Source organism: Mirounga angustirostris, unplaced genomic scaffold (genome assembly GCF_029215605.1).
Source record: "Mirounga angustirostris isolate CCGP_5_RB_7025 unplaced genomic scaffold, mMirAng1.0.hap1 SCAF_15, whole genome shotgun sequence".
NCBI lineage: Eukaryota > Metazoa > Chordata > Mammalia > Carnivora > Phocidae > Mirounga > Mirounga angustirostris.
Window position 1 is genome coordinate 93,745,543 of NW_026991723.1, and position 17,465 is coordinate 93,763,007.

General features: G+C 51.7%; 1 protein-coding gene across 15 annotated transcripts in view; it reads left to right on the forward strand.

Moving 5' to 3' along the window:
* The window catches only part of EHMT1 (euchromatic histone lysine methyltransferase 1), a 140,852-nt gene extending 132,438 nt beyond the window's left edge, over positions 1-8,414 (forward strand). For all 15 annotated transcript variants that reach the window (XM_064579028.1, XM_064579031.1, XM_064579038.1 and 12 more), the window contains 3 exons: positions 49-127; positions 6,770-6,945; positions 7,152-8,414. In XM_064579028.1, the coding sequence (XP_064435098.1) occupies positions 49-127; positions 6,770-6,945; positions 7,152-7,329 (433 nt within the window). In that variant the 3' untranslated portion in view covers positions 7,330-8,414. The remainder of the gene's footprint in view (positions 1-48; positions 128-6,769; positions 6,946-7,151) is intronic.
* The last annotated feature ends 9,051 nt before the right edge of the window (positions 8,415-17,465 follow it).

The following is a 17,465-nucleotide window of genomic DNA, read 5'->3' on the forward strand; positions in this document are numbered from 1 at the left end:
TGAGGGTCCTGCCGCCTGCTGTTCTCACCTGCGCCCTGCCTCCCGCAGGTATGTCGGGGAGCTCATCTCTGACTCGGAAGCTGATGTTCGGGAAGAAGACTCTTACCTCTTTGATCTTGACAACAAGGTAACGCGTTTGGAGGGGTTGGGGCGTAGAGAGCTGGTTGCGGCCGTGCGGCGTGGGAGCGGTAAGGAGGCTCGCCCACAACGGCCCAGTGTCCTCGCCGGCCCCACCGGCGCGTTGTGTGCTCAGGGCTCGCAGGGCACTTGCAGTCGGGCCACTTAGCCGGGAGGTCCCAGGGCTCGTGCCGCGAGGAGCCTGCCTCGTTTGAGGACGTGAAGCCCGGACGCATCCTGCCAGCCCTCTGAACCCCAGCTGCTCATCCGGGGTTAGAGCCCACGGCTGTCAGGGGGGCCGCGTGTGCATGGTGACGAACAAACGGGAGCCTCATGTGTCCCAGCTGCCCTCCTGGTTGTGGGGACAGTGGGTGGGCCCTGGTCCTCACCCCAGGACCCGGGTTTCCGGGGCATGTTTGGAAGCTGCCTCACGCCATCCTCACCCTGCCCTGGTGCCCACGCTGCTCTTAGTTCATGACTTGCCTGGTTAAGAACGTCCGGGAGCACGGTCAAGGTGGAAATGGGGACCCAGGGCTCTCGTGTAACCATAGCCGCCAGAGCCCGGAGTAGCTGCCCTTCCCGCCGTGCCCCCCCACCCCCCAGCCCTGCCCCTGCAGTCGGCTCTCAGAAAGCCACGTTCCGGGGCGGAGAAAGCTGTGTCCTGGGTGGTCGCAGTGCTCAGGTGCTGCTGCGCCCCTGCCCCCGGGTCCCCTCTGGACCGCCTGCCTGGTCTTCACTCCGTCCGTGTCTCCGGAGCTGATTGCCTCTCCTGGTCTGTGGCTGTCCTTTACAGGTTCTGGGGTAACTGCTCTTCTGTGACATTGGAGTCTCGCAGATGTATTCCCTCTGTGGCTTGTTGAGTTCCTGGTGATGTTTCAATGAACGGAAGTTCTTATTTTTATTGTAGTCCAATTTCTCTGCCTCTTCCTCCATACTGTGGGTGTTGGTAACGTCCCAAGTGAAGCCAGGCTTTTTACGGCCAAGACCATACAGAGACACATGTGGGGCGTCTGCAGAAGTTACACTCGGCCTCCACGTGTAGGCGTTTTGCTGCAGGGTCCAGCTTTTTTCCCCACGTTGATGACTCTATGTGACTCAGGACCATTTGTTGAGAAGATCGTCCTCTTTCCCACTGCCCCGCAGCATGGATTTGTCATAACGTAGGTGTCCTTATGTGCCCGGGGCTCCTCTCTGTCCTGTCTGCTGACGCCATGTTAACCATCCTAACCTTACGTCCTCTTACCTTGGGGTCTTGAGGGATGTCTCGCTCTTCTTGGTCTCTTTCAGTTTCTGTGTAAGTTGTACAACTTAGGGCAACATTGAACCCACGAGCCCGCTAGGGGTCACTGGGGTTTCTGCCACCTGCTTTTCCAGGTGATGAACATGGTGTATCCCTCTGCTTGTTTGTCATCTTCAGTTGCCTCCACTAAGGTTCCGTGGTACCCTACATGCGATCCTGTAGATCTTCTGTTGGGTTTTTTTATCTGATAGGTTTTTGATCATCTTACTTTTTGGGTCAATTTTATTATAATTAATTGACGTTCAGTGAACTTTAAGCGTGTGATTTTAGTTTTGACAAATGTGTGTACGGTCTGATCAGCACCAGGAGCAAGATTGGAGCACTTCCTCTGCCCCACGCCACCCCCACCCTGGTTGGCCATGGAGCCGCCATCTGTCTCCGCGGCTGGGTTTTTCCTTTAAGTGGGGCCAGGGCATGTACTCCCCTGTGTCTGGCTTTTTCGATGCACCCAGGTGGTGGCGGGTCCCCTGACCCACCAGTGGCCATGCCGCTTTGTGCTACCACCTGGGGATGGACCTGGATGTTTCCAGGTTTTGCTGTTAGGAGTAAACCTGCTATGAGCTTGTTTTTTTGTGGGTGTGAGTTTTCGTTTCTCCTGGGTAATTCCTGGCAGTGGGATGAGTGCTCTTGGGTTAAAGTGTATATTTAATAACTTTAAAAGACCCAGCAAGCAGTTTCCCAAAGTGGTTATACCACTTTACATTTCCTCCAGCAAAAATGAGAATTTCAGACATTCTAATTTTAATGTGCACTTTCTTGATGGTTTTTTTTTTCAAAGAATTTATTTCTAAGTATTCTGTACACCCAACATGGGGCTCGAACTCACAACCCCGACATCAAGAGTCACATGCTGTTCTGACTAAGCCAGCCAGGCGCCCCATTTTCTTGATGATTATCGATGTGAGCATCTTTTCACGTGCTGCCAGTTGGTCTCTTATCTCTTCTTTTGTGCAGGAATTTTTAAAATTTATTGCCCATTGTTTAATTGGGCTACTACCTTCTTCCTGAGTTGTAAGGATTCTTTAGGTTTCCTGATTCACGGCCTTTCTCAGACACACCTGTGTCTTTTTCTCCCAGCCAGTGCCTCGATGGTTCATTTTCTTAACAATGTCCTCCGTAGAACAGAAAATTTTTTTATCGTTTAGTGCTTTTTGTGTCCTAAGAATTCTTTGTCTCCCACAAGGTTGTGAAGATTTTCTCCTTTCTCTAGGATTTTCATATTTTTAGCTTTTAGATCCACAATCCATCTTCTGTGTGTGTGGTTTGAGATAAGGCTCGAGACTCCTCTTTGTCCCTGTGAATATACGGTGATTCCAGTGCTGGCTGGACGTTGGCTGGAAAAGCCTCTGCCTGGACCGTCGAACGTAGGCCTGTGCCTGGACTGTGTGGGCAGATGAGCAAAAACTCGGGGTAAACCACAGAAAAACAGTTCTACTTAGAGACGCCATGCAAGAGGCTAAGGAAGGCACAGATGATGTGTGGGGGGCTGTGGGGCCCAGGGACTGGTGGGTAGAGGACTTACCTTTGTCCTCTCTGCCTACGGGGTCGTGGAACCTGCTGCTTATGCCCCGGCGTGGAGGGAGGGCTGCGCGTGTCCTGTAGGCTTTGGGTGATGCTGCTTTCGTTAGGGGTCCCAGGTGGGCTGTGGCCTCTGCTGTGGTGGGGTCCACTCCTGGCATGAGGGCCTCTGCTGCCCTGTGCTTCTCGCCCTGAGGACGCCCCGCCCCTCCGTGTGCCCCTCGCGCATCCTGCCCCGAGTCTGACCAGCCTGCCCCACACCCATGCTGGGTGCCTGCCTCCTCACTCTTAGGCTGCCCTGTGGTCTCTCCGTTAGTTAGGAGAAGACACTTCCTCCGGGATTCCTGTTTCTTGCCTTTGTGGGCAGTTTCTTATTTATGTCACAACAGCCCTAACAGTACAGAGAAGTAGGGAAAGCCCGTGCGGTCGAGAGCCGTCCGCACCACCCCTCCGATCTCACTTTGTTTCATCTACCATGCCGACGACGTGCCGTTTTGCTCCTGAGAAGCTCGGCGTGCGCCCGCAGGGCGTCACTGTCGTGCCTCGCGAGACTGACCTTGGTTTCCCCAGAGTGTGTACCTCTGGTTTGCCCCCATCCTCTTGGTGCTGCGTCCTGTCCGTTTTTCCTCACAGAGGGCAGCCATCCGACCCTGGCGCTGTCCTGCAGGAACCTGCGTGTGTGTGCTGTTGGGGACCGCGTCCCTTTCTCCGTCTCTAGTGTTTTCTGCAGATGGGGTGAGGGTGGAGGCATCCCAGAGGACCTGCAGGGTCTGCTTCTCCCAGGTCCGGAGTAGGTGAGCCTCGGCTGCCCGCCCTTCTCCTGATGCCTAGGCCTCCCTGAGGGGCATTTCACCTTTCACGTTTCGTAATAGATTCTTCTGTTGGAAAGAAAAACCTTCCCCACCCGGACCTGGGCTTTCCGGTGACCCCTCAGGGACAGGCAAGGCCAACACACGTTCTTGCCACTGAGGAAGGGTTGGAGCAGGAGTGACTGGTGGTAAAGGGATCTGGGCCTTGTTTTCCTTTCTCTCTGACATGTTAACAGCTCCTGATTTTTTTGTACTGAGTGTTCTGACCAGTTGTCCGCATCGGTGCCCAGTGGGGCCTGTTCGCGCTGGCCTCGCCTCCCTCGGCTTTGTTGTGTCCGGCTCCCCACATTCGGCCTCAGACTTCTCTGAGCTGCCCGGGTCCTTGCAGTGGAGGAGATTTTTGGATACCGAGTCAGGACACCGGGTGCTGGCCGCCCTCGGGATGTCATTGACTCTGGACTAATTTTGCTTTCATGCTTGCATCCCACCCGTAAAGGCGCTGGTTCCCAGTGGGGTCTGCAGTTTTGGAGGGGCGTCGCACCCCAAGAGTGTGCGTGCCAGGTCTTTGCCTAGGATGTGCCCACCCAGGACGCCGAGCACCAGCCGTGCAGCACTTGGCGCAGTGTTTCTCAGTGTGGGCCCCCTAGTTTAGGTGCGTTTATTTGCTTAGTTCGTTTCAAGTTCTAGAATTTTAGGGGTGCCCAGCTGGCTCAGTTGGTGGAGCGTGAGGGTCTTGATCTTGAGGTGGTGAGTTTGAGCCCCATGTTGGGGGCAGAAAGTGCTTTAAAATAAATAATAAATTTTAGAGTTTTAGATTTTATTTTTTAGTTATGTAAAATATTTACGTTCTTCAAAAGTAGACCCTACCCGAAAAGGTTATATGCAGAAAGTCTTGCGTGTTCTGTGTCACCCCACAGGTGATCCTTTGTAGAAACACAAAGTGTCCATGTGTGTTTCTTACTTCCTCGCCCTTCTTACAGAAAAGGTGGTTACCGCCCGCCCCCGTTTCTGAGGCGCTCCCGTGGCTCAGGGGTCACATATTGGGAGTATGTGCACGTCATTCTCGTTGTTTTGGGGATGTTCAGGTTGATCTCAGCCTTTGCTGTGACTTGCGGTGGCATCTCCAGGACCCATTCTGCACGCGAGGCACCACTTTGTGGGGCACTCGCCCTCCCTCAGGTCCCTGAGGCTGTGCCCAGCCCTCCCATGCTGGCTTTGACAGCCGGGGGGCGGTGCGATGGGAGCTTGCACTGAGGATTTCCACTTGATTCTTGCTTGTTGTTTCCACGTCTCTGAGATATTCACTCACGGAGAGACGTGCTCTGTCTTACGTTGTCGGGGACCGACCGCCTGATGGGGGCTGCAGTGTCCTTGTCTGTTAGCGCAGCATCTGGGTCGCCTCAGGGCTGAACTCTGTTGATTTTCTTTTCTCTTTAGAATGTGTCCATCTCCTTGGTTCTTTGCCTGTGTCCGCGTTGATGTGTCGGCCGCTCCAGCCTGCCTCCGAAGGGTGTCGTGTGCTTCGTTCGACCGGCTGGCTGGGCTTGAGTGTGGGTTCTGCCTCTGTCAGGGTGGCGGCGTCCACCTGCCCGCCCCGGCATCCCCGGCATCCATCCTGACTTGGGCTCAGGCAGGGACTTGCACACACAGTCTGAGCCCCATTGTGCCCTGCAGTCACGGGTTCTCGCTACTCACTCTTGATTCTGCGCGGGGGTCTTCCCTGTGGGCCCCGCACGTCCAGGCTGCGTGCCCTCCAGTGCTGGTCAGTTTCTCGGGCTGTTTACAGGAGGGGAGCTGCTTCCTGCAGGGTGGGGCCACCTGCACATTTAGTCCATAACATCTAGAGGCAGAGGCCAAAATCTGTGCCACGTGAGTCATTTTGGAGTTTGGCGTGTCTTTGGAATCTGCCAGGAGCCAGGATTGCTGGATCAGGGGCACATACGCCTTTGGTTTTGTGGGAAGGTTGTCAGAGACCACCCGTTTTTGTCACCGTTTTGTCTTCCCTTGACCACTGAGGATCCTTTGGCTTCTGGTAAATGCTTTGCCCTCCACAGGACACACACCTGGAAGGCCCCCTTCCCCTCCTTGTATATCTGGTCTTCCTCCCAGACTTGGCGCTCGGTTCCTGTGGCTGGTGTAGTAAGTTCCCACAAACCCCCATAGGCGTGTGAGAAGATCCCTGCTCACTGGCTGTCCACTGTGAGGGGCAGACATGGTGTGAGCGGGCTCTCTGCTCAGGCCCCCAGGGGCAGGCAGGAGGGGTTCCTCTGGGGAGAAGTGCCTGCAGCCTGTTGAGGGGTTGTAGGACTCGGCTCCTTGCGTCCCAGGGCAGATGCCCGCTACTTCGATGGCTGTCCCAGGCCATGCACATTGCTCACCATGTGGCCCCTCTGACTTCAGGCCTTAGTGCTCTGGGTCTTTCCAGAGAAGACTCTGCTACTTAAAGGGTTCCTGTGGTGAGGTCAGGCCCCCAAGCCAGCCACCCTTTCTCACTGTCAGCTCAGTGTCCCTGCTGCGGCGTTGCGTATCGTAATCCCGGGAGCAGTGCTGGGGCGGGGTCCTGGGACTCCCTAGGCACTGGCTCCTCTCTGTGCCCCTGGGTTAGCAGGACATGGCGGTGTTCCTGTTCTGTGGTTGTAACCACCTCTCAGGAGCCATCTGGCAGCCCTCGGCCCGAGTGCTGCTTCCGTCCCTCTGTAGCACCTGCCCGCACACTCCACGTCTCCCAGCCGCTCCTTGGGATCTGCTGCTCCTCCATCACCAAGTCCCCGAGGAGCTACCCCCCACTGCACGCTGGCTTCCTGCCCCGCCCCGTGGTCCCTGCAGCCCTGCTTGCTTCCTCCTGCTCCTGGTGGCGTCCGAGCATCAGATGGCCCGTGTCTGGCTCGTGCAGCCAGACTAGTGGTGTGAGTGGACAGCCTCCCTGCAGCACTGAGGCCTGTCGTGCCCCTGCTCGGGGGTCGTGTTTCTGCCTGAGGTCTACAGACGCCTGCTCGAGCTCCCTGCTCTCCTTCCCGCCCGCTAGGATGGCGAGGTATACTGCATCGATGCTCGGTTCTACGGGAACGTCAGCCGCTTCATCAACCACCACTGCGAGCCCAACCTCGTGCCTGTGCGCGTGTTCATGTCACACCAGGACCTGCGGTTTCCCAGGATTGCCTTCTTCAGCACCCGCCTGATTGAGGCTGGGGAGCAGCTGGGGTAGGCGCCGCGGTCCCCAGGGGCTGGCTGGGTTTGGGGACCTTCTGGGGTGTGGACATGTGCTGCTCAGCGCAGGCTTATCCTCAGTGGTTCTCTGTGTTCCCACAGCTCTGAGCTGGGACGGATGGCTCTGCTCAGGCTGGGTCCACCCTGCTCCCAGGCGGTGTGGGGCCTGGGTGCCGCCCTCAGCTCTACTCTCTCCCTAGGTTTGACTATGGGGAGCGCTTCTGGGACATCAAGGGCAAGCTGTTCAGCTGCCGGTGTGGCTCCCCCAAATGCCGGCACTCCAGCATGGCCCTGGCACATCGGCAGGCCAGTGCCACCCAGGAGGGCCAGGAGAACGGCCTGCCTGACACCAGCTCCTTCGCCGCCGACCCCCTATGAGTGGCAGCCGGCCGGGGCACCGAGCGTCGGTGCTGCTCACACTGCGGTTGGAGAGGAAGGAGAAGCGGGTGCCCGAAGGCCCCGACCTGGGGCTGCAGGGATGTGGGCCGCAGCTGAGAGGCCCCGGCGTGGCGGCCCGTGGGCTGGGGGCGGGCGCTTTGGAACACTCTGGGATTCGGCGCTGGCGTGACCTTGTGAGTTTCTGATGATGGTTTTGTCGTTTCCACGTTTCTCATTCCCCTTCTGCTCCCCTGGTTCCCGTTCCACTGTGGGGCTTGTTGGTGAAGTCCTGTGGGCCCAGGCCCCCCGCGTGGCACCCACCGAAGACACAGTCACCCGCAAGCTGCTCCGTTAGACCTGCCTGCCCGAGGCCTGCGTGGCAGGTGCCAGTTCCTGGGCACTGCGCAGACGCCGTCCCCACCTCGACCTAGGAGAGGTCAGGGCCGAGCCGTCCCTAACTTTGGAGAAAATGTGGGTTTGCTTTTTAAAGAAGTCCTATATCTAGTCCTATATATCAGACCTCTAATGCATTTCTTTCCAAGGAAGCGGTTTGTTGGGTGCAGGAGGGCCGCGGCCCACGGAGGACCCCGCACCAGCCCTGCCAGCTCAGCGACGCTGGCACCTTCTGTTGATTTTTAAACCACATGCTATGATGATGAATAAACTGATTTATTTTCTACCATTATTGAACATTAGGACAAATAAAAAACACAAAACACAGACAACGGTGCTGATTCTGGTGTGGTTTCTACTCACCATGTGAAAATAAACTATCAACTGTATAAAGAGAACAAAGTGATTTTAGAATAAAATGCAGGAAGAAACTTTTTTTAAAATGTTAGTCTTGTCGTGGAATAAATTTGCCATCACCTTTTGTGTGACGGCTGCCAGGTCATATACTTTTTTAAATACTGTAACTAGTGCAGTAGCAGTGGGTTTTGTGCGGCTCTTCTACAACATTCATGATGCAGTCATGTTTATTTTTTTCTGTTAAAATGTTTTTGACAGTTTTAAGAGCAGTCTTTTGGCTCAGACCATTTCTTGTTCTGTTTTCAATGAAATCAATAAAAAAAAAGTACTTTAAATGAGGTTTTTATTACGGTATCATGTCTCAACTGGTTTCCGCAGAACCCCTGTGCTGCCTGGGGCGGGGGGGGCGCTCACGGGCTCACGTGCAGCCTGGGGGCCGGTGGGCTGGGGCCGGAACCGGGGGCCTGGGAAGCGCACGCCTTCCTTCCACCGCAGCCCCTGCGGGGGACACCCCCTGCACCCACCCGGAGGCAGACACGTGGAGAGTCTGCGCATGTCGCTTTGCGTGTGCATGCATGTTGCGTGTGCTGCCCACGTGTGTGTGCGTGTGCGTGTCTTTGTACGACCGGCACCAGGAACTGAGGCCCAGGTATCATTCTGGAGGCTGATGGGGCAGTACCAGGTAGGTCCCCAGAATTCTGAATCGGTCTGCTTTTGAACGTGATGAGGCTGGGGGGCTGTTTTCCTGCGGCAGGCTGTGGTCTCTGCCCCTCAGCAGGAACCCCTAGTTCCAGACCCACTGCTGCTGTGTTCTGTGCGGGGCTGGCCTCCCTCACCGGGGCACCTCTAAGCTCAAGAAAAAACAGCTGAGTGCTTGGTTTTCTCATGCAAAGAAGTCACTCCGTTAGACACTGTCAGACATTTATCTGCAACAGTAACCGCTCTCTCTGCACTTTGTAAATGGTCCAGGCAGGATGCCTCCCCTTCGGGCCCTTGAGACTCCGGCCTGGGCGTGCATGGGCATCTGTGACCAAGTGGGAAAGAGGCGGGGCTGATCCTACAGAAGGGCGACGCCCCTTCCTCCAGGAGGGCTCTGGCTCGGCTCCCCAGGCCTGTGGTCTTTCTCCTCTGGGTAGTGCCTTAGAGTGGGGGCTGTGCTAGGGTAGTGGGCCCGTAGGGTGCCTTGTCCCAGAGGCAGTGGGTAGGGTGGCAGGCGGTCTACCTGGAGCTTGGATTTCAGGCCTTGCGGACCCCACCAGCCCTGTGTGGCCCTGCCCCCAGCAGCCCCCCGCTTGGGTTCTGAGCTCGTTACCTTGCAGGCAACTAATCCTGTGCCCTGGGTCAGATGCTAGGTGTGGAAACAGCTATCTGTTGAATCAGGACCCAGTCTAGTGGGGTAAGTGGACCCCGCCGCCCCACTGGACAGCAAGCTGTGGGCATCTAAAACAAGCCCCCACAGGGTTTGGCTTTGAGCAGCCTGATGTTCGTGTCCGGGGCTGCCGTGTCACCTGCTCTTGGAGAGCTCCATGGTGTTGATGTCCCTAAACCAGCCCTGTGGATAGGGCCCGGGGATGGGGCGGGCGGGAGGGGTCTTTGCTCTCGCAGGGCACAAACTGCAGGTAGCGGTGTGGGCCTCTGGCTCGGAGGTGGGGTGGGGTGACGAGAGGCCCTCTGACTGAGGCCTCCCAGAGGGGCAGCTAAGCTAGAATGTGAGCACCGGCTGCACTTCTCACTGCCAAACAGAACACGCGAGAACTGGAGAGAAACCAGGAAACCCACCAGTGGTGCCCCTTCGTGGCCTCCCTTCGTCTGTGTGGACGTTTGTCCTGTCTGTGACCTCTTGAGTGGCTGCAGTTAAGTCCCTGCTGATGTGCATGTGGATGTTGACTGACGGTGCTGGGAGGAAGAGCTCGGTGCGCCATCCTTGTGTGGTTCTTCTCTTAGAGAAGGGGTCAGGGGGCATTCCACAGCATACGTTCTGGAAGCGATCCCCAAAAACCCACCCATAAAATGTATGCCAGCCTTTGTCTCCAACAGGGTGCATTGGAGGGTACCTCACACACCCCGTTGTCATGCTTCCACTCTTTCCAGTCAACCAGAGCAAAACGATACCTCAGTGTCTTATATTTTATACTTCTTTGGTGGTGGATCGACCTGTCTCTGTGTATTGCGGATTGGCCTTTCCTCTAATGTGAATTTTTGCAAGTTTTCATTGTAGTGTTCATGTTTCCCTTACTAATTGTATGAACTCTTTATGTATTGTAGCTTTGAACCCCACTGAATTTAAGCTTTTTATGCGGTAAAATCTGACTGTGACTGCTGATTGTGCACTGTATTTAGAAAAACCTTCTCTGCTTCCAGATTATAAAAACAGTCTCCAGCAGTTTTTCCGGTATTTTATTTTTCAGTTTAGCTCTTGAATCTGGGTGGGATTTGTTTTGTGTAGGGTGTGAAATAACTATAAATTTAATACTTAGAAAATTGAGGTATGGTTTACATATGGAGAAATGCATGGATTTTATGTGTATAACTCAGTGAGTTTTGACAGATACCTTTGCCCATGTAACCCATCCCTTACCAGAGAATAGGACATTCCCATCTATCACCCGGGAAGTTTCTTTCTGTTCTTCCCGGCTGGTTCCTGTCTCCAAGAGGCATCTCCTGTTCAGGTTTCTTTTTTCTTTTTTCTTTTTTTTTTTTAAAGATTTTATTTATTTATTTGAGAGAGAGAATGAGATAGAGCATGAGAGGGAGGAAGGTCAGAGGGAGAAGCAGACTCCCTGCCGAGCAGGGAGCCCGATGCGGGACTCGATCCCGGGACTCCAGGATCATGACCTGAGCCGAAGGCAGTCGCTTAACCAACTGAGCCACCCAGGCGCCCTCATATAACCCATTTTGAATTTTCTTTTTCCTAGCCATTGCATTCTACAAGAGAGGGTATAAAAAGAGACTGTTTTCTTTTTCTTTTTTTAAGATTTTTATTTATTTATCTGAGAGAGAATGAGAGACAGAGAGCACAAGAGGGAAGAGGGTCAGAGGAAGAAGCAGACTCCCCGCCGAGCAGGGAGCCCGATGCGGGACTCGATCCCGGGACTCCAGGATCACGACCTGAGCCGAAGGCAGTCGCTTAACCGACTGAGCCACCCAGGCGCCCCTGGGTTTCTTTCACCATAGGTTTGTTTTTTCCTTTTGTGGAACTTCATATAAACAGAACCATGCTGTAGATTACTCTGTCCTAGCTTCTCTTGCTCAGTTTTTTTTTTTTTTTTTTTTGGCTCGCTTTGGTTTCTGTCGAAGCGAATTCCATAGTAAGGATATGCCAAATTTGTTTACTCATCCCCCATTGCACGAACATTTGTGTCTCTAGTTGGGGCTATTATCAGTAAAGCACCTGTGAACATTCTGGTACAGACTGTTTGTGCGCATGTGATCTTGTTTGTCCAGGGAATAATCCCTGGATGCCGTTCCGCACCAGTCGTGTGACACAGCTCTGCTTGCGTCCCCGCTGATACTAAGTGCTTCCCATCTTTAATTTTGCCTACTCTGGTGGGCGCGTAGTGGCCTTGTGGTTTTTATTTGCATTCCCGACGGCTAATAATGAGCACCTTTTCAGACACTTCTTGTCCATGTGTAGATCTTCGTTTGTAAAGTATTCGGCCTTTTGTGTATTTTTTAATTGGACTATCTTTCCATTACGGAGCATACGAGTTCTTTGTGTATTGTACATACAGGTCCTTGTCAGAAGTATTTAAATGTTTTCTCTCAGTCTGTTACTTTGTGTTCATTTTCTTAAGAGCAGAAGTTTATAATTTTGGGCAAGTCCAATGTCTCTTCTGGGTGGGGGAGAGGTATTTTCTCTGCCCCACTCCGAGGTTGGGAAGATCATCTGCCATTTTCTTCTAAAGCATTATAGTTTCAGATTTTATATTTTGGTGTGTGATCCATTTTCAATGAACGCTTGAGTAAAGAGGGACGTAGAGGACATTCCTGTCCAGTGTGGGCTTTCAGTAGTTCTGTACTTACTTGATTTTTTAAAAAAATTTGAAGAGTCTCCCACTGAAATGCTTTGGTTCCTTTGTAGAACATTAATTGATATGTGCATGTGGACTCCATTTATGATTATTTGCCTATCTTTATGTTTTTATTACTGTAGCTTCATTTTGAGTATCAAAATCATATGTGATATAAATACTCCAAATTGTTCTTATTCTTAAAGATGATTAACTATTTTAGCTATCCTAGGGCCTTTGAATTATTTTTTTAAGATTTTTTTTTAAAGATTTTATTTATTTAAGATTTTTTATTTATTCATTTGAGAGACAGAACAAGCAAGAGCATGAGCAGAGGGGAGGGGCAGGGGTGGAGGGAGAAGCAGACTCTCCACTGAGCAGGGAGCCCGACAAGGGGCTTGATCCCAGGACCCCGGGATCATGACCCCAGCTGAAGTCAGACGCTTAACTGACTGAGCCACCCAGGCACCCTGGGCCTTTGTATTTTTATATAAGTTTTAGAAAGAGCATATAAATACTTAATAACAACAACAAAAAGCTGGTGGGCTTTTTTAAACTTTTAAAATCAACTTCGTTGAGATATAATTCACATATCATAAAATGCACTCATTTTAAGGGTTCCATGAATTTTGACGAATGTAAGTACTCCTGTAACTACCACCACCACAATCAAGATGTAAAGAGCACCTTCACTGCCCCCCAAAACTTCCCAGGGCCTCTTTGAAGTCAACCTGCCCCAGGGGAGCTGATTTGCCCTTGTCAGTACAGATGAACAGTTCCCGTTCTAGAATTTTCTATAATTGGAACCATATGGCACGCACTTCGTTATCTCACAATTTAAAAATATATGTTAAGCCAAAGATGCCAGGTAGGATCTCACACTTTCAGGAGAGCTGCAGGACAGGACAAAGAGCCTTGCTTCTCTGAACCATTTGAGGATAGCCAGCTTGATGCTGTTGTCCCTCCAAGGACGTCCTCCTGTGTGACCAACACCAGGACGGTGCTGCTCTGCTCCCGTAGACCCCATGCAGCATTTGCCTCCGTCCAGCCCCACTCGCCGAAGCACGTGGGTCCAGCTCGGTACCCTGTTGCATCTAGTGGTCCTGTGTTTTCAATCATCTTCAATCCGAAACAGTTGTGTCTCCTTGGTTTTCACTTCCGAAGACTACAGGTCAGTTTGCTTGTAGAAGGCCCTCTCTTTGGACTTGTCCGTGTCCTCTGGGTTAGATGCAGGTTGTGCATCTTTGACAGGAATGCCACGGAAGGGGGACTGTGTTCCCAGCACGTCCCGTCAGGTGGCCTGCGAATCGGATTTGGTCCACGTACTGACAAGGCGACCTTTAGTCATTTGATCACGATGGTGTCTGTAAGCCTCTCCCACGGCAGTCTCCGTTTTCCCGTTGAAATTCATGAATATTCTATGGAAAAGCACTTGGAGACTGTGTGAAGATCCCATCCTTCACCACACTTTGAACTTATTTGTAGGCATATGGACTCACAATTTCCTATTTGATTCAGTGGGTTGTAATCTTACTATTATTTGCGTGGGTGCCGAAAATGTCAGAAATTGGACGTGGTGGGCACTCTTTCAAGGTTGCTTCGGTCTCCTTTTGACAGGTCTTGTCCTCCGTGAGCACGTCTTACTTTATGGCACGTCAAAATGTCCCAGGCTCATTTTCTGCCTCCAGCCTGGTAGCAGCCCATTTTCCGAAATTTAAATTGGCCAGTTTTGCCACTTACTTTCTCTCTATCTCATCTGTTCTTCGTTCCTTTGTTTCTTTTTTTCTGCTTTCTTTCCTATTAAATCCATTCTATCTCCTCAATTGGCTTATTAGCTGTACCCTTTGTTGTTTAGAGATTGCTCCGGGGTTTACAATATGAATATGCATCTTCCATTCAGCACAGTCCACCTTCATATAATATTACATTGTACCCTGTTATGTATATAATATCTTACATCTCACATGAGAACTTGCCAGCAGGATAATTCCACTCCCCCAAACCTTTGTGATGCTGTCATACATTTTACTCCCTACAGTTCATACCCCAAGACATTGTTACTACGTTTGCTTTAATTAGCCATTTATTATTATTTTAATTTGTGGCTTGTGTACTCATTTTTTCACTGGTTTCTCTTTTTTTTTTTTCTTGTAACGGTTTTATTAAAATACTCAAGCACGCTAGTTTGATCGTATTTGGCTTTATTGTGCTTTGCAGACACTGCGTGTTTTACGGACCGAAGGTCTGTGGAGACCCTGCTTCAGCAGGTCTGCCGGGACCATTTTTCCAGCAGCATCTGCTCACTTCTTGCCTCTGTGTCACATTTTGGTAATTCTCGCAATATTGCAAAATTCTTCATTATCCTGTTTGGTATGGTGATCTGTGACCACTGACCTTTGAAGTTACTACTGTGCTCGGGGCGCGAGACCCGCACCGTGTAAGATGGCGAACTTACCCGGCAAGTGTGTTTCTGACTGCTCTGTCGCATGGCTGGTCCCCGGCTCTCTCCCCTCCTCAGACCACCCTGTTCCCTGAGGCACAGCAGTTCTGACATTGGGCCAGTCAGTAACCCCGGGATCATGACCCCAGCTGAAGTCAGACGCTTAACTGACTGAGCCACCCAGGCACCCTGGGCCTTTGTATTTTTATATAAGTTTTAGTTTGGCCTCTCAGTGCTCCAGCGGAAGGAAGACTTGCAGGGCCCTCACTTTAAATCAGATGCTAGGAAGAATTCAGCTGAGTGAGGAAGGCCTGTCGGAAGCCAGGCCTCCTGCACCAAACAGTAGCCACGTTGTGAATGCAAAGCAGCGTTGTTAAAGGACGTCACAGGTACCGTTCTTTGAGCACACAGTGATAAGAAAGTGAAGCAGCCTCCCTGCTGACGTGGTGAAAGTGTTAGTCGTCTGGATGGAGCATCAACCAGCACAGCCTCACCCAGAGCAAGGCCCTGACTCTTCTGTTCTGCACAGCCTGAGGAGGTGAGGAGGCTACAGAAGGAAAGTCTGAAGTCAGCAAAGGTGGATTCCTGACGTTTAAGGAGAGACGCCACCTCCGTGACATGAGGCAGGTGGAAGCAGCCGGTTACCCACGAGGTGTGGTCGAGATCATTCATGAAGACGGCAACACTAAACAACAGATTTTCAGTGTCGACAGAACAGCCTCTGCTGGAAGAAGATGCCATCTGGGACTGTCAGAGCGAGAGAGGAGTCAGTGCCGGGCTTCAAAGCTTCAGGGGTCAGGCTGACTCTCTTGTCAGCAGCTGAAGTACCTGGTGGCTCGCAGTGGGAGCTGGTGCTCGTTGACCTTTCTGAACATCCCTGGGCCCTTGAGAGTCGTGCTCCATCTCTGCCTGTGGTCTGTAAATGGAGCAAGGCCTGGATGACAGTGTGGTTTGCTGAACACTGGAAGCCCACTGTTGAGACCTCCTGCTCAGGAAAAAGGGTTCCTTTCAAAATACACCTGCTCCGTGGCTCTGTACCTGGTCCCCAAGAGCTCTGATGGAGGCGCACGATGAGATGAATGTTTTCTTGCCTGCTAACATACCCTGCATTCTGCAGCCCGTGGGTCAAGGAGTACTTCCCACTTCCAGGTCTTAGAGTTTAAGAAATACATTGCGTAAGGCCGTAGTGATTCCTCTGATGGATCTGGGCAAAGTAAATTGAAAACCTTCTGGAAAGGATTCATCATTCTAGATGCCATTAAAAACACTCTGAATTCATGGGAAGAGGCCAAAATGCCATGATAAACAAGAGTTGGGAAGAAACGGACTCTGAGGAGTTCGGGCCTTCAGGAGGTTTCACAGCTGCGGGGGTGGTGGCAACAACAAGAGAACCAGGCTCAGGAGCGGCCGCAGGTGCGCAGGCTCGTGGTGGGCCGTCTGCGGCTGGGGGGCTGCTTCCTGGCTGAACAAAGACAGTGCTGTCTGGAGCGGGAAAGCACCCCTGGTGAAGATGCCGTGAAGACTATTGAGCTGACGGGGAATTTAGACTATCGTTTCACGTGATAGTTGCTGAAGCAGCAGCAGAGTTGAGAGGATGAAGTCCCGCTGTGGGTAAAATGCTGTCAAACAGCATCGCCTGCTACAGGGAAGTCATTCGCGAGGGGAAGAGTCGATGCCGCAAGTTTCGCTGTCATCTTATTTTAGGAAACTTCCCTGGACCCCAGCCTTCAGTGCCCAGCACCCTGACCGTGGAGGCAAGACCCACCCCCAGAAAACAGACTGTGATTCACTGCAGGCTGAGCTGATGGTTAGTATTTCTTGGCGCGTAAGTCCTTTTTAATGAAGGGATATGCATCACTTCTTCTTTTAGACATAATGCTGTTGCACATTTAATAAACTACAGTGCGGTGTAAACATAACTTCAATAGGCACTGGGAGGCCACAGCCTTCGTTCGACTCGCCGTATTGTGATAGTCCCTTTATGGTGGTTTCTGGAACCCGGCCCTCCGAGGGCCTCTACCGGTTACTCTGAATACGAGAATTGTATGTTCCTCCAGGTTGAAAGCCGATGATTTCAAAAGCACTTATTGACTAGTCTTTCCTTCCCACAAACCTTAACATCTCTTCTCCTGGCTTGTGTGCTCACACACGCCCTTTCCTTTCGGCCGCGCTCTCCTGGTGGTTTATTCCTTTCACGCATGTGTCTTAGTTCCTTACATTTTCACATAGAAAACATCTGTTGTCAATACAGTACAGAAAGGAAGCAAGTTTAAAGTCCACCCACCCCCAGTGTCTTCCTCATGATGAACAGTTTCATGAATATCCAAATCTTTTATGTAAAAATATATCAATAAAAAGAACAATAGCTACCATTTCTCAAGCTCTTGCTGTTTGTTTGACTCTGTTAAGTGCAATCATTTAATAATTGTGCTGACCACACAGGACAGACTGTCCTCTCCTTGACAGATGATGGAGCTGATATTAAGGACCATGCCCGCGGCCACACAGCTCAACGTGGGAGGGTCATGACTGACCCTCAGTCCAGGTCCTGGTCCCCTGGTGACCCCATCGGGTGCCGTGGTACGTCCAGGCCTTTGCCCACCTGGGGCTCTGCCTTATGTCATTGTAGGTTCTTCATGTTTATGTTTGTCCTTCTCTGTGAAGCAACTTTTCATGTCCTTTGCCTATTTTCAGTGAAATTATTAATCTTTTTATTATTGATCTGAAAGAGCTCTTTGGATAGCAAGAATATTCATCCCTTGTCTTATGCATCAATAATATTTTCCAAATGTGCTTATTTACTTTGTTTATGATGGGTTATTTAAAAATATATATTAGGCTTTGAGTGCTTTTTTTGCTTCTGCCTTAAAAGAATTTCAAATTCTTCTGCAGTCCAATTTGGCAGCTTCTTCCTTTAAGTTGGTGGTTCTCAGCCC